Source organism: Hippoglossus stenolepis, chromosome 3 (assembly GCF_022539355.2).
Source record: "Hippoglossus stenolepis isolate QCI-W04-F060 chromosome 3, HSTE1.2, whole genome shotgun sequence".
Classification (NCBI taxonomy): Eukaryota; Metazoa; Chordata; class Actinopteri; order Pleuronectiformes; family Pleuronectidae; genus Hippoglossus; species Hippoglossus stenolepis.
Genome location: NC_061485.1, coordinates 24998975 through 25023749, shown reverse-complemented (window position 1 = coordinate 25023749; position 24775 = coordinate 24998975). Strand labels below are relative to the sequence as shown.

Below are 24775 nucleotides of genomic sequence, written 5' to 3'. Positions count from 1 at the left end.
GTGTGTGTGTGTGTGTGTGTGTGTGTGTGTGTGTGTGTGTGTGTGTGTGTGCACCCACGAGCATGTGCCCTTTCTTGTTTCCCCGTTTTTAAACTTAATCAGCAAAAAATAAAAGCCGTTGTAAGCCAGCTCGTATTACAGAGGTGATTATTGGTAATAAATACTTTTTATACATACTTATTTCGGAGGCAGTTTTCTTCTTGCGCTTAATGAGAGTAATTTGATTTGCTTGAGAGATTACAGTTTCCCAGAATTAATGCGGCAATCCCCATTCCAAGATAGAGTGAGATCTAAGATTCTTCACAGGTCGTGTGCTGCTAGATGCACCCCTCTCACATAGCAGCTAATGGAGTTGAACAGCAGTCTGTCATTCCCCTGCCCACCACCCCAGCAGCTCTATAGCCCACATGCCCTTGGTTCCTGCAGTGCTTGTTGTTTGGGCTACTTCTGCCACCTGCATTTCACTTTAACCTCTTATTCACAACCAGCCGCTGCTAAGAGACTGTCTGCAAACCTGGGGCGCAGGTGATTTATTGTATTTATACAATGTTCTATCATCAATGTAAATGCAACATCTGGACAAATTACTCACCCAGTTGCGCTAATTCAAGTTGCATCAGTTAATTTAACCATAGTTTTTCCTACCCTCTTTCCTCAGGTTCTCGTATAGTGTGATATTTCCATTACATGTTTATGCAAGCCCTTCAAGCTTAGTGCGTAACTTAATTTGAGCTGTGATCATCTTCTCCTGCAACATTCATCGAAGCCTGCAGCCTGCAGGTCTCAGCGCCTAAAGCTGAAGGTGGCTCAAGCAGATTGAGGGCGGCCAATTCTGTCACCACAGTGCACTCTGCATGTTAATTAAGGTTTTAGAAAAGTGCTTACGCTCAATGGACTTTCTTGCTTTGCTTGTTAGTCCATAAACACTCAAGAACAAGGCTGAATTGAAAGGGGATTTGTAAAATCAGCCAACTATGAATGTGGTTGGACAATCTAATCTCTCGTCCCGGACTTCAAGCACCTAACATTTTACCTCTCATGGTGAATAGTAGAGCCCAACTGATATATTGTTTGTTTGATAAACGTGGCAGATAACCTTTCACAGATATTTCAGTATCTGTGTTTATACGCTAATATGAAAACGTTTATTTGACAGAATTGAAAATGCAGAAAAATATATGTTAACATTTTACATTTTTTGTTGTTTGTTGCATTTGTGTTTTCTTATTATTTATAGTTATTTATAATAAAGGTCATAATATGGTTCAACTATAAAATATCAAACCTCAATTTGATGTCTTTGTCATAAGAGTTTCACATTAACTTAGTAGGAATCAGTGCCATTTTGAAATATATTTATATTTGTATCAGAAAGTTGGCATCAGATCATACCCAGACATCCATATCTGTCAGACTCAGGATAGACATCTCTCCAACAACTGGAAATCAAGCTTTGTCTTGATCAAGCGTTTCTCTACCAGCTATTCTGTTTAATTGATTTAAGCTCATGTTGCTTAAACATACAGTTGATGATTATGTGATTGTCATGTGACCAAAGCAACATCATCCACGTAGGTTGTATGACATACTTTGACTGTTGGTGCTTGCATCTTCTTGATTGCATTTTCTACTGGAAAAAGCATCCAGCTGGTCAGAAACCCATCTTTTTGGCAGTTATTTGATGTTTTTTGAAACTTTACATGCTTTAAACAGTTCATTACAATACATTATTTACAGCCCATTTACAGCTCTCAATTAGTCTAGTTGACTATGTTGCAAGTTGTCTATGTTTCCAAATTGAGAGAGTGAGAGTCTTCACCCTCCTCTTCACCAGAACTGCCAATCGTTTGTTTCTTTACCTTCCACACCTACATACCAAGTCAGTGAAGGTTAATAACTCCTGGAATAAGAGAAGAAGCAGTTTACAAAGAACCAAAAAAGTGAGGCCCACCATGTGTCACGTCGTCTGTCTGTGAGACGATAATACATTACTGTCCAGTGTGACGGGTGATGTGTCTGGACCCTGCTGGAGATTATTCCTCTTTATGGCCGCAGCAATCAGATTTTTTTTTTCTTCTTTTTCCCTTCCTTTATTCCTGGCGGCATAGGATCATATTACCCATCTTGGAATGACTTCAACAGAGACACTGCTATTCCCAGGGAGCTGTCTCTCCCCACTGCAACTCAATCCATAGCCAATTGGACTGGCCCATGATTTATAGAAAATCCTCTCCTTCGGAGAAACTCTCACTACACACACACACACACACACACACACACACACACACACACACACACACACACACACACACACACACACACACACACACACACACACACACACACACACACACACACACACACACACACACACACACACACACACACACACACACACACACACACACACACACACACACTTACACACACACTCAGGAATTCTCCCTCAGCAGCTCATGATGTGTTAGGTCTCGGGTCAGGATGGTTCAAGGCAGTGGGAAAAGATGTACAGTCGCAAACCTCAGAAATGTTTCAGGACCATAGAGGGACAAAGAAGGATATGTTTTGCAGTTTCTTAATGAAATGAGCGGGAGATGATGTTTAAGTGCTCTTTGGGCAGATGTCATTACACATCCGTCTTCAAGGGATCAGCCAAAATTTGCTTTGGGCAGTGTCACGCTTGTTGTCTGCTTCACTGATTAGCTGGATTATTCATCAAGATGAGTTACTTTTGCATCCACATTGAGTTAATCAACATGCCCTGTGGTGTCGAGTCCGAAGAGTGGTCAGCTGACAACACAGGGCATATGGTAAGTTTAGGCACGGAGCAGCATGGTGAACCATGACCAACAGTCTGTCTGCTCTTTCCCCCCTCAAGCACCATCCTATAGCCGTGTGCAGACTACATTCATCTATATTCACCTCAACTAAATTGGAAGATTTAGGAGGTTTTACAGGTCCAATTGCAGAAGTCTCCTGTGTACCGATGATGTTGAGTCCTCCCGGCTATGAGACCAAGGCAGATAGCTCTTCCCATTCTAAACAATATCATTGAAGCATGATAAAATCTGCTCACAGTATTCTAGGTCTCACGCTGGGCTTTTGGAAGCGCCCGTTTTCCCAAGCACAACACTCCCCGCTACAAAAGTGATGCAACACTTCCACCAAAGGTGCAATCGGGAGGAGTGTGTGTTTTCTAACAGTCCGTCTAAGTACCCAGCGCAGTTGGCAATGCCTGTGCTCTTTTCCTCCCACTTTATCAACTTGACGGATATTATCAGCGTAATCAGTGGTGGGCATCCCGAGGCATCATATGCTCAGAACAAAAAGCTAAGGTCAGGGAGAGAGGGGCTACTGAGATCCGCCTGCTGCATTGTTCCCAGATCGTTTGTGCTTTTGCCTTCTTTTTTTTTTATTACTCTTCTTAGCTCATTTGATCCTCCTCTCAACTCTTCATACTTATTTTTTTATTTCTCTTTTTCTCCATCTGCCTCTAAACGACACCTTAGCAATGACTGCTCCTCCAACTGATTTGCCTGTGTGTGACCTCCCTCCTTTAGTGGAGTCATTCACGGGCAATGCTGATGTAGAAAGCCTGGCTCTTGGCGGGCAGACATAAGAGAGACAGTGACACGCGGCTGTGCGCTGATAGACTTTCCACTGGAGTGGATTAAATCAGCATCAGGCTAGTGGAGCTGATTACCCCAATATGAAAATGCAGTATCTTAATGGTACATATTTTCATGAGGCAGCCCAGTTGCCTTTCATTTTGCGGCTAATATGTCTATTCTTATGAGTCATTTACTTCTTTAATTACCTTTAGCAGCAGATGCACAATGGTGTATTAATGTGAATGATTTTTACTGCCACTTTATCATACTGAGCCTGTGAAGTTGAAAGGCGTAATTGAGGTGGAAGAGCAACTCATGAGAGAAACAATATTTAGTTGACAGCTCCTCTTGTACTCTGGGAGGGTGTTTATGATTTTACACCACACTAAAGCTGTAATAAACACAGTATTCATTTAATAATGGCAGACTGCGGAAATGCTTTCACTGAGATCTACTCAGTTATTGAATCATCCCAGGAAGTTGTTTGGTACAATCAGACGACGCTGTGCATATGCATGTGTTCTTGCATTCTGTTGCATGTGTCTCATCGTAGTGCCTTTGCATGCGTTTTTCTAGGGTAATGAAATAACTGTTTGCAGCAAGCAGAACCTTATTTGCCATTCTCCCATTTGCATCATGTGCAACTTTGACATTCCATGTCATTTGCATGTGCGTGCTTGTGGAGCTTGTGGCATGTCTGTGTGTTTTGTCTGCAGCTTGTGTACTTTCCTTGGTGTGATTTTCTGATCCCGACCACTCTGAATGGAGGCCTTCTTTAGCCATCTGTTGTTAAGCTGCTGGCTAAGCAAGGCTGGGGAATCCAAACAAACGCAGAGCACACAGCAAACGGAAGCTGTCAGGCCAGCATAGCTGAGCTGACCTCGCCGGGCTGGGGGGGTGGACGGGGTGGTGGTGACCCCTCCGTACCAGGCTCCGAGCGCCCGAACGCCTGGTCGGGGCACTGTTTACTCTCCCCTCCACACACCCTGCAACCTCCGCCTCCCCCTCTGCAATATTCAGATTTCCCCCCCTCTCTTGCCATCTCCATTTTACCTCTCTTTTTCTGTTTCACAGTCTCATTCTCTTCCTCCATCTGTCCAACCCCCCGCCCTCCTCCTCTCCTGCTCTTCACTCCACTCCCTCCATCATCAGTCCTGCTTCACAGAGCCTTCTCCTCTATCTCCACTCACAGTTAATAACTTTGCTTTCGTCTTGTTTTTCCACCAGTCATTTTTTTTCTCCTAAAACATTTGTCAGGACACTGCATTACCTGCTCTGTAGAGAGAGAGAGAGAGAGAGAGAGAGAGAGAGAGAGAGAGAGAGAGAGAGAGAGAGAGAGAGAGAGAGAGAGAGAGAGAGAGAGAGAGAGAGAGAGAGAGAGAGAGAGAGAGAGAGAGAGAGGTGTTGGACAAAAAATACCAAAACATTTTCATTAAAGTCAAATTGTGTCTTATGTAAGTGCACACACTGCCTTATTGTTTAAATGTGGTTGTTTGAAATGTTTAGTGTTGTCATAAATATTAATAGATTAGTTGAAAAGTGCAGCAAAGGAAGGGAATCTAATGGTTTGAAGTGGGTATAAAACATTGATTTATTTATGTATTCTACATGAATTAGTTTGGAAATCTAAACACAGGCTGGAGAGTGTTGTTGCGAGGGCCCTGTAATGTGCGAGGTTTGAGCATCAGGGCCTGTTTTCCATGTGGAGTGGCTTTTTGGAAATGGCATTAATTATATACTTACTGGGAAACCAGACTTTTCCTGCTTTGCATTGCAGATAAACGTCCGTATTACTGAGGAAAAGAGGAAGAGAAAAAAATGCAATTAATATAAATAGACATGATCCTCACTGCTTATCCCCTTACATGTTTAAAAATCACCCCCTGCATAAAAAAAAAAGCCCATGTGCATTTCAATTAAAATGACATTATTCCAAGTGAATTCCATCACTATATGTTTGCATACTCAACACTTCTCTTACACCATATCCGCTTTCAGTCATACTGTGAAAAGAGGATCAGTTCCACCCCCAGCTTTACTGGTTTCATCGCCACTGGCTACAGTATATTATATAATTAATGAAATGATTGGATAACTTTGCTTTCTTGGACACTTCATCTACTTACTAATACCACAAATGTTTGTCTTTCTGTCTGTGTGTCCGTATGTGGAATGCATATCTGGCGAAATGTTCACCTTATCATCTTCACACTTGGCATGTGTATTGTGAAGGGCCTGAGGAAGTGCAGTGTCAAATTGGATGCCATTTGAACACATGATACTTTCAATATTAATGGTAAAGCATGGTAATAAACAGGCGGCCAGTGCACTGTGTCAGTGGAGGTTGGGCAGTGTGCCTTCAGTCAGTGGACTGAGTTGAACATGTCTTCTACGCCTTTGAATAAAATAAAGTAGCCGCCAGGAAACTGGGTCAAGATTCAGGTCAAAATCTCCAGATCATTATGATAATCTGATTATTTTTATATCACCATATCGGACTGAGACACAGACATTCACTTGTGTCAAAGGTGCTGATCTTTGTGGCAACAACATTCTTAGAATCACTTGCTCTTTAGCAATTTGCCTAAAAGCACAATATTTGTTGCTGAAAATCTTTATATTGCACTGAGTTGTAGAGCTTTAATTTGAAAAGTTGTAAACTTGGGTCTAAAGATTGTGTTGATTGCTAAATAGACCTACAATGTATGATAAAATAACATTAGTTAATTAAATAATTCAGACTTGTATCAAAATCTTTGCAAATAAACAGTAATAAAGCAAATTCAGTTTCATTTCATGAAAAACATTGACTACAAAATCTTCACACAGATGTACTAGGTAGGATGAACAGAAAGTTTTCTAACTTCACTCTGCACCATAGACTGTTTATAAAAAGCTCTGCACACAATGTCCAGCAAACAAACAACATAAAGTGACAGTATATAGTAGAACTGTTTGAGGAGGACTCACTGATGACAAGGAATATTTTTGAAATAGCTCCAGAGCATCAACACAGGACAAGAGAACAATCCATTCCTGACAGGTGGGGCACTGCACTAGTTAGTTAAATGTGCTGGTGAATTATGTGGAAAAGCTTGTGGAAGAAGAACCTGGCCTCTTGGCTTGGTTAGGTCACAGCTGAGGAGCAGAGGGCTTCGTCTTTGAAGCAGAAGCAGAAGTGATAAATGTCAGGTGAGTTGAGACGTGCGATCAGTCAGAAAGACGAGCAGATAACCTTGACATTTAGGCTGCTGGTGTTGAAGCCCCGCTGAGGCTGTGGAGCGAGACCAGAGGGGCTGGTGTCAACTGAGCCAGACTACATTAAGAGCTAACCTATTAGTCGTGTTGTTGCTGGCTGTCTCTGAGCTACACTCTCCTGCCTAATAAAGCCCGCCGAAACATGGCTGCCGAGTAAATACGCTGAAGCGTGCATGCCAACACACACAAGAATGGAAATGCACAAACAGATGCACGTCTCGTTCTTTCTCCTTCTCTCCGAGTGGCCGTAGGGATCCAGTTACACCTGCTCGCACATCTTCTAGCAATTAGGAACAATCTGCTTGAAACCATTTCACGTTCAAGGTCTTCCCCAGCTGTGGCAAGAGGAGGAGGTCTCTCTGTTGATGGGCCTGAACAAACATCACTGGCCCCGACGTTCCCCACTGTCTGACTCCCGAAGGAGGCACCCTGACCAATTTCCCCCCTGAATGTTTTCCCCATCATATTTCCCGACATAGTCTATTTTCTCTGGACCTGTGTTTCTGTCCCATACAAAACAAATGCCGTGATTCAGATGCCTCCCGTGGATTTTTAGTGTTTGATTATAACTGTGGGTCAGTACAGTTGCATAAAGAGAGAACAGGGAGAAACATATCTGAAAATATGTCTGCATTTTGCCATTGTGGGAAAAAGGTGCAGTGGAGGATTCAGCAGAGAGCAGTCTTGACTGTGTGGCGATGCTCTGAGTTGGGATTTGTGAGACACCCAGAGCTGGCTTTAGCAGCAGGAAACCCCAAAGCCTGTAAATAATCCGCATGTGCAGACTGCACATAAAGACATTCAGTACTTAGCAGTTCCCTTATCACAGCGTGATAGCCCAGGGACATAAGAGACGCTCCTGCCTCTATCCACTAATATGGCGTGAAAGTAGATGCAGATAAAACGCCTGTTGTTTATTGAGGAAGTTGCGTTAACATGGGGAAGAGGGTGTGAACTTTGAACACATTTAAAATGGGGGGAAATAAAAGAGGATTGCAAATGACAAGGATACCAAATTGCAACGTCTTTGTTGCTGATAAAACCTTGTCATGTGCCGGAGGCTGTTTTCTAATCAAAAGCACCTGGAGGGTTCACACCCTCCATGGTGTGTGTGTGTGTGTGTGTGTGTGTGTGTGTGTGTGTGTGTGTGTGTGTGTGTGTGTGTGTGTGTGTGTGTGTGTGTGTGTGTGTGTGTGTGTGTGTGTGTGTGTGTGTGTGTGTGTGTGTGTGTGTGTGTGTGTGTGTGAGAGAGACACAGACATTGAGAGTGTATGTACAGTGTGTGGGTGTAGGCGTCTATGTCTGCAGTTGTGTTCATTTCCAGTAACAAGTTTGCTTCCCAAACAACCTCAGTTTGTGATTGTATCAGGTTGTTGGTAGTTGTGTGTGTTTAGGCAGAAGAAACTACACAAAACCAATTTGCATCAACACACAGTATCACAAACTCAGATTTTCTCTGTTCTGTTGTAATTTGTGTTTTTAAGTAAACATTACTGATTGAACATTTTACCTTTTATACAGCACAAAATGAACCCGTGTAAAATGATAAAAGAGTATGATTCTGTCCACTTCACTGTGCAGTGTCGTTCTCACAGCCCACTGTATCACTGTAGCTTTAAGCTGATCTGTCATTAGATTTGGACTATTATACCTGTCAGTGCGTAGAAAGCCTCGCACCTGTCATCAGCTTCCAGTTTATCGCATTTTGTCTGGCACTTGCATGTCTATCAAGCACCCACTCCTTCGAATGGGAGATCAAAAGAAGATAAATTCCAGAGGAGCAGGGGGAGGAGGAGGCAGAGAGCTCTGAAATAGTGGAGTGGGTGCTGTGTAAACACTGCAGTGACAGTCCACAATAGGTTATTTTAGCCCAGCATTAGGCCTCTCGAAGGCATGCCATCTCCAGTGGCCTTTTTAAAATACAAACATGACAGGAACATTCCTGAGCGTCGAGCAGACCCCGCAACACAGGTTTTCATCCCACTCGCCTTGTAGCCTCATTACATTTCAGACCAACAACAGTGTTAACTCGTTTCATGTCTTGGCTTTCTAAAGTCACACTCTTTTTGTCAGCCATATGTCATGCAGCAGAGATTTCAATTAATTATATTTCAAGATAATTATCGACTTTGTTTGGTATCGTGCATGATTACATAATTGTTGGCCTTAGTTTTATTGGGGAAAAAATAATTTAATGAAGCCATAGACTAGAATAGTAGGTGGCTTGTTGATTTTACACTGTCATGCCATGTTGCAAAATACCATCATTGTTTTAACTGTCATGTGACTCGTCTACTCTAAGCCAAACTCGTTAGGCATTACCTGAAGGCAGTCACGATCATCCTGTCTGTAGCACGCAACCTTTATGCTGTTAATAAATCATAAACTATAAAGACAATACTTGGGGGGGAAATGCTTTTCAAACATACATCTGGACACTGTGGACACTGGGGTCAAGCTATCAATAAATGTTAATATTAGGGCTGGACAATATGGCCAAAAAATGATAGCAAGATAAACGTTTTCTCTGTTTTTATCAGTCAATCTAGATAATTATCTAGATTGTGAAGGTTGTGGTTTTTCAACTTGCTTTCTGAGCAGGGAGACAAACCTCACTGTGTTTACACAATGTATTAAATGTATATATATTAAATCATTGTTGTATTGATGAAAATTATATTGTGATAATTATTGATATTGTTTCATTGCCCAGCCCTAATTAATGCTAATACTTTGAGTAACGTAATGAGATAATCTTTGCTTTTCAGAGCTGTCATGAATATCAAAATATGAATGCACTTGTTAACGTTGCATTATGACTGTGTCAGTGAGGGGAGACTTCCCAGAAATGTATCTGTTCATCCATTACTGTCTGAACTTCCTATCATATCCTGTTGACTCAACTCTCTTTGTTCCAACACCCTCGGCTGTAAACCCTAGACACACCGCACACACACATTTCACTGCATGTGTCATCGGTTACAGGGAAAAGAAAACAGCCAACTTTGTTTACTCTGCAACATGCCCGTAACACCACGCCATGCATGGGCGTTGTGTATGGTTTTATGACAGCTTTTCTTTTACTTTAGAATTTCCTTGAGTGTTTCAGAGTCAGACAATACTTGTCCATGATGTAGTAGCACTAAAACTTAATCACAATCATGTCATTGTTGAATCATTTGTAGATAACAAGAGGTGTTAATATGAAGTAATCACACACATTACACAAGTTATATTAATTTTATGAATATAATTTACAAATTAAGATCAGGAGAAATAAGATTTTTTCCCCCCAATAAAATATAATCAACAAAAAAATAGTATCCTTTAATTAATTGATTTAGCAAAATATTTTTTTTTCACATCAATACATTTTCTTTGGCATTTTTCGATGCTCGATGATTTTAGATCAATAAAAAGGTTCATAATGTGATTACAAACAACTAGAGACAATCTCACAGCGTTTTCATGTACTATTCAGGCTTCCTCCTCGTGTCACTTCAGTTCACGTCGCATTTAAATTTTTTCTCCAGATTATGAGACTATCTGGAGGAAGAAAAATTACTGTCTAAAATGTAAAATGAGTAAAGCAAATATTTGTTCTCTGTTTTGATTCATACACTTTCTTTATGAGTGTACTTGCATGCAGGAGGGGGGAGGGGTTCCCCCTCCACAAATTTCAAAGCAGAGGACAATTAGGCATGCAGAGTGAGATATGTTGTTTTAGCGTCATCTATCTTTACACGAGGGCTCAGAGACAGACGAGGGAGAAGGAAAATTTATGTACTCCAAACTTTAGCATGGTGAACTGCCAGGAGTGTGGCCTCTTTGTAGCTTTGTGGTCATATTTATGCATCATGATGTCATCCGACAGCCGTGCGTTTGGGAGGGTCAGTACATACACCCACACACAGACCATCGTACAGCTGTTCACTCCAACCCCCGAACTGTCTCTTCCCTTCCTGCGTTATAGAATCGTCTGACTTCAGTGCCACTAAAAGACCAACTCTCTGAGTTATTTCTGCTCCTCCGTCCATCCGCAGAGCTTTGTGTTTGCCCTTTCTCTGTTGATGTCTTATTTTCACACAATCTTTCACAGGTTTCACTCACTTTTTTACACGTCGCTGTAGCTGTTTTCCTTTATGTGCACTGTGCTCTTCCTTTTAAACATTCCACTTTTTACTTCTACAGTTTCTGAACTTGTAAAATAATTGAGTGGGGAACTCCTATAGATTGTCCGTGAATGTGAGATGAGCTGGGATGTGTCCCTCTGTCTGTTTGTTTAATTGTGGGAGCAATCGTCTGAGGAACATGGAAAGAATGAGGCCAGTTATTTACCCAGATGGTTTACTGGTGGAGGTGTGAGGCTGGCCAGCTCACTGTGGGAACACAACGCTTGCTTTTCTTGGTATCGCTGACCGTTTTCAAGACCTCTTGTGTTTTTTTCCCCCCAGCTCTCTCTCTGGCTTTGTTTGCTCTGGATGGCATGTTTGATTATTTATCGTAAGGGAAAAGGGAGTAGCTGGAGTAATAAACATGTGACTGCACTGTATTTTGTTTTCCACTGAGAAGGCCGTGTCCTTTAACAGATATTTGAAGCAGCCATAAAGCCTTTTATTTGCTTTCTGGAGGGGAGTTTGACGGTGCTAAAGGAGGATCAAAAGTACTGATTAGTGTCTTTGACAATTTGTGTTTGCTGTTAGTGCAACTTATCAACAGATAAATATTTCTTCTGGATGGCTGCACTGGATTTTTTTGGATCTTCTTTCTGTCTGTGAATTTGTTTTGACATCTGAGCATTGTTCCCCGTCTGTTTGTGGAGAGAATGTTTATACCAGCCACAGCTTTATGATTCTGAATGGGAGAGTATGAAAAGATTGTCGGTGATGTTTGTTTGTTATCTATCTAAGGCCAAGGGAATATTGTTGTAAGCAGATACGTCTGCTCTGATAATAGGCATCAAAGTGCTCTCATGGGACTTTCAGCATCTAGCAATTCTATTAGACTTTTTTAAAGAAAAACTATTTTTGTGTTTCTCTGTTAGGCTCTACAAGTGGCTCGGCAGATACTCCTCCATCAGCAGCAGCAGCAGCAGCAGCAGCAGCAGCAGCCCCAGTCTCATCAACTACTGTCTCAACAAAACACTGGCCGCAAATCCCCCAAAGCCAACGACAAGCAGCAAAGCCTACAGGTACTGTAAATATGTTTGTCATTCTCAGAAACCGCCTTATTTATTGTCTGGTGATTATCAGATCAGGCTCAGTTATTTGACTTTGTGGTTGCTCAAATACAAAAAGAAAAAAAGAGAGAACTTTTGCAGCTTTCACTAGAACACAGTGTGCGAAAAAAGCCCAGCACGAGAATATGTTCACAAACAGGAAATTAGAATTGGCAGTGCAACATTTGCAGTCTTGTATGCTCACGCATTATGTGTGATTTAGCAGTCCACACACACACACACACACACACACACACAGGTTTGCGCATCAGCTAGCTTAATTAAGACTTTGTATTGACTTCCATTTATCGTGGACAGCATAACCAAAACTTTCACCCTAATCTTAACCATGACCAAATCATGTCTAACCTTAACCTTGAACTAATCTCAACTCCCATCTTGCTGTCGGTTGCTGTTGTGAAATATGTAGGACAGACTATTAGGAAAGCCTCTGTGTGGCCAGTTTAGATCACATGAGCTCATCCAGCTGGGCCAGTACGGTCATACACATGATACACATCAGTGTATGCGATTGATCCTGATTTCAGGTGGAGGTGTTGTCGACAGTGCTGCTCTGTTCAGGAGTCGTGCAGCTTTGCTAAAAGCAGGAGAAAGTGTGGAAATGGGGGAGAAGAAATAGAGAAGTGAGAGAGCCGCAGTCCTCCCACAGAGAAGTGAGTCCGGCCGTGCAGAGGAAGCTCCATGATCTCCCTGTTTGCCTTTCATCACACACACAGCAGAAATGTTTAAAAAGAGGAGGCAGGTCCCTGCCACCAGCAGCAGGAGGTGCTATGGAGAAGCCCATTGGAGGGGTCGTTAAGGGCTGAGAGGTGGAGTTGGGGTGGGAGTGTGTGAAGGTTGGGAGAGGTAAAGAGGCTTTGGGACAGTTATTTGGACTGCCTTTGTGATGCAAAGAGAAAACATATTTTTTCTGCTTTTAATGAGAACAGTGCTGCATATCTGATGCAATATTTTCATTAATTTCAGATCAGAAAACTCCGAGATGTATATCTTTGTTTGGAAATGGAGCAGTTGTTTGTGTCAGTGTGAAATTGCAAATAACTCCAGGGCATATTTGGTAATTAATACGGAGGCCCTGCTCTCTATGTGTGTATATATATAATATTTAATGCCCTTACCATCCCATTGGGGGCCCTTTTTAATGAGCCATTGTAGCAGCTAGGTCTAATGTCAGGTTGTGAAAAGCCCCTTTGTTGTGCAGATGTCTTCGGAATAGCTCCAGAGGATGAAATATGACTGTGATGACCTTTCAGTTGTGTGCATATTTGTCAGGATTCAAATAAGTTGAAAGGATCAAACTAAACAGTTTCCTCAGCCTGGCAGGGAATTGTGCTGCAGAGGTCAACAGAGGGGACCGCAACGGCAGATTCCAGCGTACAGCCAGTTGTTGGTACATAGTGAAGTACTAGACCATCTCTTGCAGACAAAGACAAAATTAAAATTCTAATTTATTAATGTATACAGAGAGCTCGGCCAAGCTGTCGCTCAGCTATTGAAAAGAGAGTCGGGCCCTTTCCCCCACATCCCCTCCCCTCGCCTCTCCTACCCTGTTCTTGTGAAGAGAGCACGGGCTTGCTGTAGTGTCTAACTAACATCATAAATTGCCAGCTCTCTCATGTTGTATGTTCCATTTTTGCTGGGTTGAAAATACCATTATGAAAAAAAAAGAAGCCACAGGTCCCGGCAAGTGTTTGTTTATCTCTAAATTACATATTCTGCTAATTAAACACACCCTGACCACATAAGCACTGAGTTTGAAGCCAAGTGTTCATACATAAACATCAGTGTGCCGTTCCAAGCGAGGATGTATTACATGTGTTACATTAGTTTTTTTTGTTTTTTTTCCTCATCTCATGCTTTCTCTTGTAGCTTTTATTTTTTCTCACAGGTCTCTCTCTCTTTCTCTCACACACATAAACATATTTTGTGAACCACCAGAGACTAACGGCCTGAGTCTCATCTCACTTCCTCTTTCAAGAACAAACCCGTGCTTTGGAGGAGCACTCCGTAAGCAGAACGTCCGCTATCTCCATCACACAGCCCGGATAATGATTCTCTGTTGAGCTGGACTGGGTCATCAAAAGACATGATCCAACAATTATGAGGCGGTGTAGTAAGCTGACACCCCATAAAAGCACCTGATCTGCGAACGAGTCTCCATTCATCTCAGCGGTCCTTCCCATTAGGCACGAGGAGCTGCTGCACAGACTTTTACTCATTTGGAGATGTGACTCACTTTCCAATTCATTCTTATTCAAATCAAAAATAATGAAGCACAGTATATACAGAACATCTAAAAAAAATGACTTGCACGAGCAGAAAAGGCAGAAAAATACGAGTCAAACCAGCCTCAGCTGAATCCTTGATCAGCATTAAATGACTCTTTGGTTTTATATCTGCAACACCCCCACTCCTGCACCGCCCACCCCTGCCTCTGGGTGAAGATGCCTCCGCTGAACACTCAGCAGCCTAGAGGTGCTTTAATCACACCATATATACAAACAGCTGCTGTGCTGCCTGGGAAAGCAGCTAAACATACTTGACTGGTCAAAAAGCCAGTAAATTACATTGACAGAGTGACACGTGTAATTAAAAGAATCCATGCCACTTCTACCTTTTGCACTTCACACCTACAGTGGCACAACGACAAGAGCCCGCAACTCCCACCCCGCTAATTACCATTATCAGTGAAATGGTAGGGTTTGTCTCATTAGTTCCATGTGCATTTAATTAGAGGCGGGCTGAAATTGGATTTAACTTATTACTTTTTCATGGATCACTTTCTTGTCATCACTTCAAATTGGATTGAAGCCCCAGGTAACTAATTATGCCAGCCGCAGGATCAGGATTGGAGAAATAGGTAATTAGGAACAACACTGTCGGACCCTCGCTGATAGTCCACCAGCACCAAGGTAGGGGGGAGGGAGAAATTGAAGCTCATTTGTGGCGTTGCTAGCGAGCCTGGCTGGTTAACTACACATCATTGCAAGGGATCCTGGGTAGACATCCACCTCCTATAGAGGATTATGTGGCATTCAGCTGGGCTGAAGATGTTGTGTCAACATGGTGTCTTTGCTGTGTTGTAATACTGAGATTATGCTTGTTTCACAGCCAGAATAACGCCTGGGATTGGCCGTCATTGGTACAGTGTGAGCTATGGCCAGTGGCCAGCTGAAGTTATGTGTGTGGACACATGTAGTGAACATGTGCACACATTGCTGACTGCACTGAGTGGGTAAATGGCCAGTTAGAAGAGAGGCAGGTAAATAATATAGGAAAGTAAAGATGAATTTAACTAATGTAAATGTAATTAAGGACAGATTGTACTTGTGGTCAAAACAGAAATAGTCTGCAAATTTGAGGGTAAGGTAACTTTCTTTTAGGTTACTTTGAGAGCTTTTATGTATCATCGAGAACCCGACTGATAAGGAGTTTTAGCGGCCAATGCTGAAGTAGAAAGGAATTATTATACCGATATATCGGCTGATTTATATATTATAAAAATAATTTGGCAAGGATTACGCAGATGTTATCAAACCCTTATCACAAAGAAATGTGATTGAGGTTTGATATTTTTGACCTGGAGTTGCCCTCTGTGAGGCTGTACTTTATCATAAATAAACTTTATTATAAATCATTATTGATTATTGATTCATATATTCTAAATAATATATACGTTATTTTAAATATTATACATTTTAAAAAGAAAACACAATTAAAACAATATAACATATAATGTTATGATACATGAACTTGAATTAGGAAAATACATCTATACGTACAATGTAAACATCTTTTCTGGATTGTTTATCCTGTAAAACTTCACATCATATCAGCAAACAAATGCTGATACAGATATGTTAGTGAAATGCTCATGTCATCTGTTCATGTTCATCTTAAAGTGAGGAGCTTGTGGTAAAGAACTGTGGGTTTCATTGGGTTTCATCGTATTTATTGTAATCATGTCTTGGCCTTCTGTTTTCAAATTAGATACACGATTCACTATTATCTGATAAATGTTGCATTGAACATTTTCATGATGTCAAAGGTGCATTACTTGTTATTCCTCAGACACAGAGAAACTGATGATAAAGCTTCAAAACTGTGGCAGCAGACATTTTTCTTATCTGCACTCTTACTAGCTGAAGACACAGTCCACACTTCTTTCTTCTGGGTTTCCTTTTTTCTTTCTCTTTCTTTCTCTCTCTGTTTTCACACCACAGTGTACAGCCTCACAGAGGGCACCTCCAGGTCAAAAGATAATGTCTTTTCAGTTTACAGGATGAAAGCCTTTTAAGTTGTAGAGCGCCCCCTCCAACGCCCCTCCTCCCCGCGTTTGCTCTTCACATCCTTCATTTGTGGTCTGTTGGGGGGAAGCGTGATGTGACACAATCCAGGGGCCAAGCCTGTGTCTGACAGGACAGGGAGAAGCCGCCGGCTCTCTTTCTCTCCCTCTCCTACTGTTTTTGCAGTAGGCCCATGGCATTGTCCTGACACATGTATACCACAGCGCTGCAATCTGTAAGTCATTAGAGCGCTAGGCCGAAGCCTGTCAGCTGGAGCTCAGCCAGTGCTGCAGGGTGATCTGAGGCAGCATTTCGAGGTGTTCCCACAGCCCAGTCGGCCAGTGGCCCAAAGTGGCATGGCAGCGGTAGCCCACTGGCGAGGTGACAGTGAGCACAAGACTGGATTAATGTTCTGGGATAGATACTATGAGATAAAGATTCTCTTTACGCATATGGAGACTTGGCCAACTTAACAATAGGATCTATTAAAATTAATTTATAAGAAAAAAGAAAGGCAAGGAAGCAGGAGCTAAGAGAAAGAGGTGGTGAATATATCGGGACAGAGGAAATGGTGGCATACTCCCAGATCACTCAACCAAATCAAAGCCTTGCCAGTTTCTAATTGATTCACTTAACGACTGCTTTAAGCTCGCCAAGATTAACTAGTCAACGTTCAAATCTCTGCAGGTTGTTCCACACAGGGCAGGAGATAATTCACAGAGAATGTAGACATAACCACTCACAACAGGTTTGAGTTTATACCCTCATTCAAAAACATTGTGGCTTCAGTGTGTCCATACTTAAATGACTACTTAGATATTTTAGGATTTTTTTCTTCTTCTGTTAGTTGGTGAAAAGATAGGTGGTTAACATGTAGCTCCTGGCTGCAGCTGTCTGAGCTTAGCTTTACACTAACTCTGGAAAACCGGGGGAAACCGTGACTGGAGTCTTGTTGTCCCCATGAGGTTGCCAGACAACCATCAGACTGGTACAAAAACCATAATGTGTTGTTTTTAAACTTTACACACAGGGTTTTTGTATCGATTTAAGGAGTTAGATATATTGTTATATATGCTGCACTAGCTTTTTTTGCTTGTTTTCAGTCGTAGAGCTAAGCTAAGCTAACCAGCTGCTGATTCTAGTGTTACATTTAGCGATTGGCAAGAGTTTGATCATCTCTCGTAACTCTTGATAGGACAGCCAAAATGCCATATTATGTGTTTATAGCTGGGGTAGGTATTGCTGGAAAAGCTTAATTCGGGCTGAATGAATGATTGATCGTGTTTATTATAGTCCTGCGAGGACAACAGATACTGTCTTTTTTATATTAAGACTTAATTTATTGATGGCTTTCATGAAAGGATTTCAACAAATAGGATAAAAAGCGGGAAAAAAAACAATTGTAATAAGTGTTTCAACAACTTACCACCCTACATTTTAGTTAGGATAGCGTTCCCTATAGCGTCCCATCGCATTTTTGCTGAAAATATATTTGCTAATATTTTTTGTTGTTGTCCTTAACCTCTTGAATGTCTGGTTGATATCAACATGCTATAGGGAAATATCCTTCAGAAGAGCTTTCATGTCTTCAACAGTTAAATCCCATAATTCATCAGTCGTGTGCGTGATCCTCAGAAGGAGTTTGTCTCTTTGTGTTTGTAAAAAGTCTCAAGGTGATGTCGTAATGACATCTCATTTTGACGCGTGCGTTGCTCTGAGGTGATACAATCTGTCAGGAATGATCAACACAAAATTCGGGCCTATGCTTCGCGTGGAACCGCGGGATCGGGCCGTCGCTTTCGCTGTTTGTTTTCCTTGTCATATTGTAAAAATGTATTATGTGTACGATATAGATTAGAACCAGGTTTGGGATAATCCTGTCAGAATGAAGTCATCTGTCCCAGTTCCGCACAGCCAAGCAGAGACTCGAGGAGGAGGAGGAAGAGGAGGAGGTGTGAGGGTGGTGGGGGTGTTGGGAGCTCTCTCCGAGCCAAGACGATGACTGTCGAATTGACTCCAGTCACAGCGCTGGGAGCAACACTACCATTTTCAGGACGCTCTTTTCATTTGAGGCCTGATGTTTCCCTTCAAGCAGTGAACCCTCTCAACCCTCTCCCCCACTCAGTCATCCACCCAGACAGATACACACACACACACACACCATCTCCTTAAAATCTGTTGTATCTTTGTGTCATCCTCTGGCACTGTATCTTGATGTCAAGTGTATGTTGTTTGGAATGATTCACACGCCCTTTGCGAATGGGTGGAGGGATGGATGGATGCACAATCCCACTGCATTAACAAGCGCTTACAGATGCACAAGGTACTTGAGACAAAAAACTTTTGAAATCTTTGGCGACAATTTTCACTTTTAGTTAGAGGGAGGGGAAAAGAAATACTGTCTCATGCAGACGGCAAGAGAGAGATCCAGAGACAGAAGGGCCTTCAGCTACATGAGGACTTTGTTGTATTTCATATTTGTGTTGGACTTGATACAGTAAACCATCACTGCACACAGCCTCCATGTTGTACACGCAGTCTACACAAACCATGGGAGTAACACACTTGCTTTGTTTATTGAAAGAAATTGTGTTGGAAAGTGGGATGGGACGGGCTAACAAATATTATTTTATAACACTGATAAGGTTAGATAAACACTTTATCACAGAGGTGAGCAGAGCCATAGGCCTACTTTGCACCATATATTGAGTCCTCCTTAAAAAACGCTAATAAGAACCACCTACCAACAAACATGAATTTACCACTTTATTATAACAATAATTCTTATGTATTCGGGATTATATATCAAAGCAGATTAATTACAGTTTAATATAATCAAAATTACCGGTGCTTTATATAAACTTCATATTAAGCAGTCAGGTTATTTTTACCTCCACGTCCCCCCACAGATTCACTGTTCCTACCCTTTACAAACACCGTGTACTGAGTTTCTGTTTATTAATATAGTAACTGATTAAAATCAAAGATGAATCAATCTGCAAACAAGACCGGGCAGAAATTCCCCCACCTCCGTAAAATCGATGTTGCTCAAACCAAGAACTGTTCTTGTTTTGACTCATTGAAAAACCACACTTGATGATACTCGCCAAAACACAAGCTTCGTTATTCACTGGCTGGCGAATCCCCTCAGGAAATATTTTGCAAATACAGGGTTCACATGTGCTGACTAAACAATGTGAACCTGAATGATGATGTTAAAAGTAAATAATCAAAGCCCCAGTTATAAAGAGAAAGGGAAGGTAACTCAGGCGTGACTTACTGTTACTCCACTCTGCTCTGGGTGATAACCTCAGTCATGAAGCAGAAGCAGTGGGTTGTGGACGTTAAAAGGTGTGTTCACTGATGTGTCATGACAGTTGAAATCCACTTAGTTTTAGAAGGACACATCACCAACAATAAATTAAACTCAAATAAATGTTAAAATATAAATCCCCCTTTTTTTAAGATAGAAACAAGAGTAGAGACAAATATAAAAAATATGAAATAAATGCAGCTTAAAATTACATAAGAAAGATAACAAAAGCCACAATTGGTTTTGTTATCCTTGATTTCAAATATACTCTCTTCAAAAAGGCTTTTGTGTTGAGAAATGACACTCTACTGTGTTTTTATTATTCTTATTATTGTTGTTTCTTTTTATATTTATCTATTGTCTATCGCACAGGGACAACAGTTGCCAATTAACTACTAGTGAACTCTGGGGCGTCTAAATTAAGGGTCTCGGTTTTTTTCCTCAAATCAAATGTAGGTTCTTTGCTCTATAGCTTAGAAAACATAGTCGCTAAGTGTTTGATTTATATGTGTAATTAAATGCTTTGTTTCTCCATCGACTTTGATTGGGGGCATGTAATATATAAAAATATATATAAAAATAAATAAGCAGTAGAAATATCACACATTGTTGTGCTGATGTGAATCTAAAAAGTATTTTTGTTGCCTTGGCGATTATATAGAGCAGCTGTTATTTATATAGGTCCCACACCTGCCCTGCTGACTCCCATCAGTAAACAGTGATTTACTTCACACACACACCGAGAAACACTGTGTTTGTTCTCTCATGACAATGGTCCAGGTCACCAAAGCCCTTCAAGAAAAGGAATGAGTGTAGTTTCTGTATTTTACTCCTCTTCCTCTTCCTCTTCCTCTCCGCTTCTCTCCCTCTCCCTTCTCTGGTAGCAGTAAGACACTGGCTGGCATGCCGGCGTGGCTTATTCACTGGCTGTGTTAGTGTTTTGGGAAAGGCTTTGTAAATGGAGCTGAGTCGTTATCTTTAGCCAGAGCCGAGCGGAGCAGCGCTCAGGCCAGACCAGACATTAACTCATACTTTCACTCTAACTCGAGCAGGAAATGGGAGTATTTTATAATGTCATCCACTCTGTCATGAACACAATCGCTCAGCACTCTCTGTAAACTATCACAGGGGACGCCGGTTCAGGCTCAAGGATATTGATGTTTCGCGTAGCGCAGGAACAAAAAAGAGAAAAGAAAAAAAATCTATACAGCGTGCGAATGGCATCGACACATATGTGTAATTATTTTACATATCGCAGGCACAGAGGCAATGGATTAGAAAGACAGTGTGTGAGAGGAGAAGCTTGAACTGTGTGTCTGCTAAATTTATCATGAGGCCTTTGGGAGCGTTGAAATGAGAACAGTGGCCTATTACTGCTAAGAAGGTGTTTTATTGAGAATACGCCGACATGCCACCCCAGGGAGCGTGCTGGGGGAGAAGAGTGTGGCCATAGCCTAAACCACTCCGTGCACGTGTGTGCATTTGTGTGTGAGATGTGCGTGCGTGCAGTTGTAGGCACATGCCGGCATGTCACTGTCTTTTTGTGTGAGCCGTCTTGAGGGTGTCAGATAGAAAATAAAAGCGGCCTCTCTTCCACTTAATTATTCCCTATGATATGCATTGGAATTGTCACTTTTGACACTTGAGGTGTCCCAGTCAATAATTTATATAGGTCAGGCCAGCTTAGCAGAGCTCATTGTTAGTTATTAGCAGATGAGAGCAGTGGCGTGTTATGCAGGCGCTCTGTTTATTTTACCAGTGTGTTTGCGGCCTGGAATGCGTCCCATGAACATTCCTTCATCCCTGGCCAAGGGTTTATAGCTGTTGATATGAGCTGTGTTTTAGAGCTCTGTTATTCAGCTCTGTGTTTATTGTTATGATAATTAACAAAGTGAGGTGTTAATCTTGCCTCATACCATTCCTCTAATTCATGTTAAAGGGCTCGTGCAACTTATTGAAGCTGATTTTTTTGTTTTAACTAAAAGTTGGTCTGGTTAGCAAAATATACACATGGTTTAGATTACATTAAATGTCTAAAGGTGGCATTGTTTTGTTTGAAGGTTAAGATAAATGTAAATGGACAGGAGACAAGCTTTTCATCCTCTCCCGGTGAGTTCAGTAAGATCTCCAGTAGGTGGCAGGGTCCTGTTTCCCTCTCCCATCTCTTCCCCTCGCTGAGTGCACATGGGTGTTAAAGAGTGTGATGATATCATGACAGCTAATTGCTCTCATTGGGATGGAGTTGGATGGATTGCCTGGTAGTTTGTGTAATGTTAGCTTTTAATGTAAGTGCTTTTAGCTTGTCTGAGACCAGACTGTAGTTATAAGTGTTTAAAAACTGGGGAAAGTTTATGCTGATTAGTTAGATTTTATGACCAAATACACACATACACACTAAAATAAACTTGGTGTATTTCACTGGGTTGCATGTTATGGTGTTAGCACGCACTGTAGCTGTACATGTTGGAGGAAAAACAAACTGTTCTCATAAATACACCATTTTATTCTAAAATAAAATGGCCAACATGTGGTATCAACATTGGAAATTTAAAAGGAAGAAAAAAAGTGTAAATAACTACAAAGCGTCTGAATTGTTTGTGCGTTTGTTGTTTTCGGCATGTGAAATGAGTTGTGTCTTTGTTCTGGCACTGTAAACACTTCCATTTAGGAGAACAATAAAGGGGCTGATAGTGGGGGCCACTTTTCTTTCTTTCCGCTGTATAGCTGTGTTTACTTATCTGTTGTTTAATTAAAGGGCCTCTTTTCTACAGGCTCCCATTGTTTCAATAGCACGGGCGGAGTCCCGGCAGGGGTCAAAGGGTTAACAGCCGTCAACTGTGCCTTTTTTCCTCTCTTTTTTCCTTCTTTTTTTTTTTCAATCGGCCCCTTCACAAAGGCACGGGTTCACCTGCAGCCCAGCCTGCGGCTCCCTGTTGTGTGGCCCCATTTGAATTAATTATGTTTAGAGGACTGTTTGTGATTGGTGGAGAAGGGCGTGGTTGATTGGATAGTTTTGTATCTTGTCAGCCAGGGAGCAACCTTGCACGTGCAATCTGTCTGTATCCCGAGGAAGGTTGGAGACTCCACAGCACAGCAGCGCCTGTTCCTCAGCCTCCTTGCCTGACAGCCTGTGAGCCTCGATACCTCTCCCTCTCTCTCTCTCTCTGACTCACTCTCTCTCTTCCCTCTCTCTCTCTCTCTCTCTCTCCTTCCCTCGCCGCCGTGCTCTCCGCTCTGCTTCACTCCACACCGCGTGGCCCGGCACTCTGTTTACCCTGCCAGCTAAATGGAGTTTGTCAGGTTTGTCAATATGATTGATTTGTGTGATTTTGCCAGCTTTCTTGTGTAAAAAAGAAACTTCACAATTTAATTTGACCAGGGAAAAGAGAAAAGGAGGATTATCGTCTGTCTGTCGTTGATGTTCTGTCATTGTAATTGGTAGATTTTTGTCATGCAGTTTGTATGAGAGGAGAGGAGCAGTTATCGGGCTTTACTCTGCCGGTGAGACACTTGATAGTTGACAGTCTTGTTCTGACACGTGAAAGCAAGTGTCATGTACATTAGATTTACTGTATTATATCTGAAATAAGACTGTATGGATTAGTTGCTCGTGTTTATCTGTGCTGTGTTTAACTGTGCTGTTCGTGCTTGTCAGAAATTTTGCTGTTTCACTTTTAGTTCATGCAGCTGTTCTTTTTTTTTTTTTGCTCTGCTTGTTTGTCGGTTACAGCTTTAGATTCCTTTTGCCTTTTACACGTCTGCCTATTCTCGCTGTTTGTTTAGTTTAGTTTACTTTGCTGATAGAGAGCGAACCAGTTAAGCAGGATCCAGCACTGTTTGCTGTTTGAATTATGGAAAGTTCAACAAAAACAGGGGACGGGTTTGTCTTCTCGTATGCATTGTTGTTTTGAAAATTATTTTATGAGGCAATTATATGTATTTATTATGTTTCCCAGGGTAGGATATTTGAATCCCATAGACAGACTTTTATGTTGTTTTTTGTTACACACTGGGTTTTGCTGGTTGTGTGTTTTGTGTTGATTTGTTGAGGTGATGGTCAGACTTTTACTTGCTCTCAGGCAATAGTCTGGACTAATCCTCACTCTCCTCATGGTGTCACAGTGAATTAAGACAGAGGCTGGCACAGCTCTATATTTGACACTGTCACCACAAAACCACGCTGGAGACATGCTGTCACTCCAAATGCCATCGCTCATATCTTCCTGAAAAGTTAGAGCGTGTGACTGTTGGTATGTGCCTGTGTGTGTATTATGTGTATGTTAGTGCTTGTAACAAAGGGATTGCAGACTACATTTAGGAGGGAAAGTTTTGGTAATTTTCTTCTATTTTTTTTCTGCTGTCAACTTTGAGCCCTACTTGACAGCTTTGAGGTTTTACACAGAAAACGTCTTTTGACATCCGGTTGTTAAATAGCCTCAAGTACTTTTACTACAACAGTTTTCAGTAATACTCTCATGCAGCTGTAGAAAGGATCCACATGTGCTGTCTGTTTGCACTTACTTTTGCTGAATTTTTTGGGGCTCAATGTTTCAGCACCTTGCATCAGTGGTGAAGAGGTGGGTGCCTAAAAGAAAGGAGGGATGGAGGAGAGAACAGCATAGGGAAATATCAGATGGTCAGGGAGGAGAGCGAAGCCTAAACAGGCCAGTGTGCACCGTAATGCCGTGCAGCTGTGCAGAGACTCGCAGTTTGGGAGAGCTGGAGTGCGAGCTGATTGGGTTGACAGTTTGTAATCAAAGTTGATTTATTGTTCATTAGTAGTGCATTAGCCCTTTCAGGCAGGGGCGTTATTTGTGCAGTGGCCTGTCAAGGCGAGGGGCTGCCAGCACCTGTCATTTCTAAACCATGACATAGGCAACCAGATATTAGCTGTGTACCCGGAGAGGGGGGAACAGGGGGTTAGCCGGCAGAGCCCCACGGCTCGCTGGGATATCCTTTACAGGGACGGTCTCTGCGCTGTGCTGGAGTAGGCAGGCGAGTCAGCGACAGGAGAGAGACGGAGGAATAGTTTAGCAGTGATATAGTGAAGCACCAGCTGCTCTCTGCT

General features: G+C 41.9%; 1 protein-coding gene across 10 annotated transcripts in view; it reads left to right on the top strand.

Annotated features, from left to right (window-relative positions):
• The window catches only part of foxp1b (forkhead box P1b), a 158826-nt gene that overhangs the window by 90676 nt on the left and 43375 nt on the right, over positions 1-24775 (top strand). For 8 of the 10 annotated variants that reach the window (XM_035152767.2, XM_035152771.2, XM_035152763.2 and 5 more), the window contains one exon: positions 11914-12060. In XM_035152767.2, coding sequence (XP_035008658.2) covers positions 11914-12060 — 147 coding nt within the window. Of the gene's footprint in view, positions 1-11913; positions 12061-22359; positions 22838-22905; positions 23008-24775 lie in introns of those variants that run through there. The other 2 variants (XM_035152774.2, XM_035152773.2) reach the window with 2 other exon arrangements.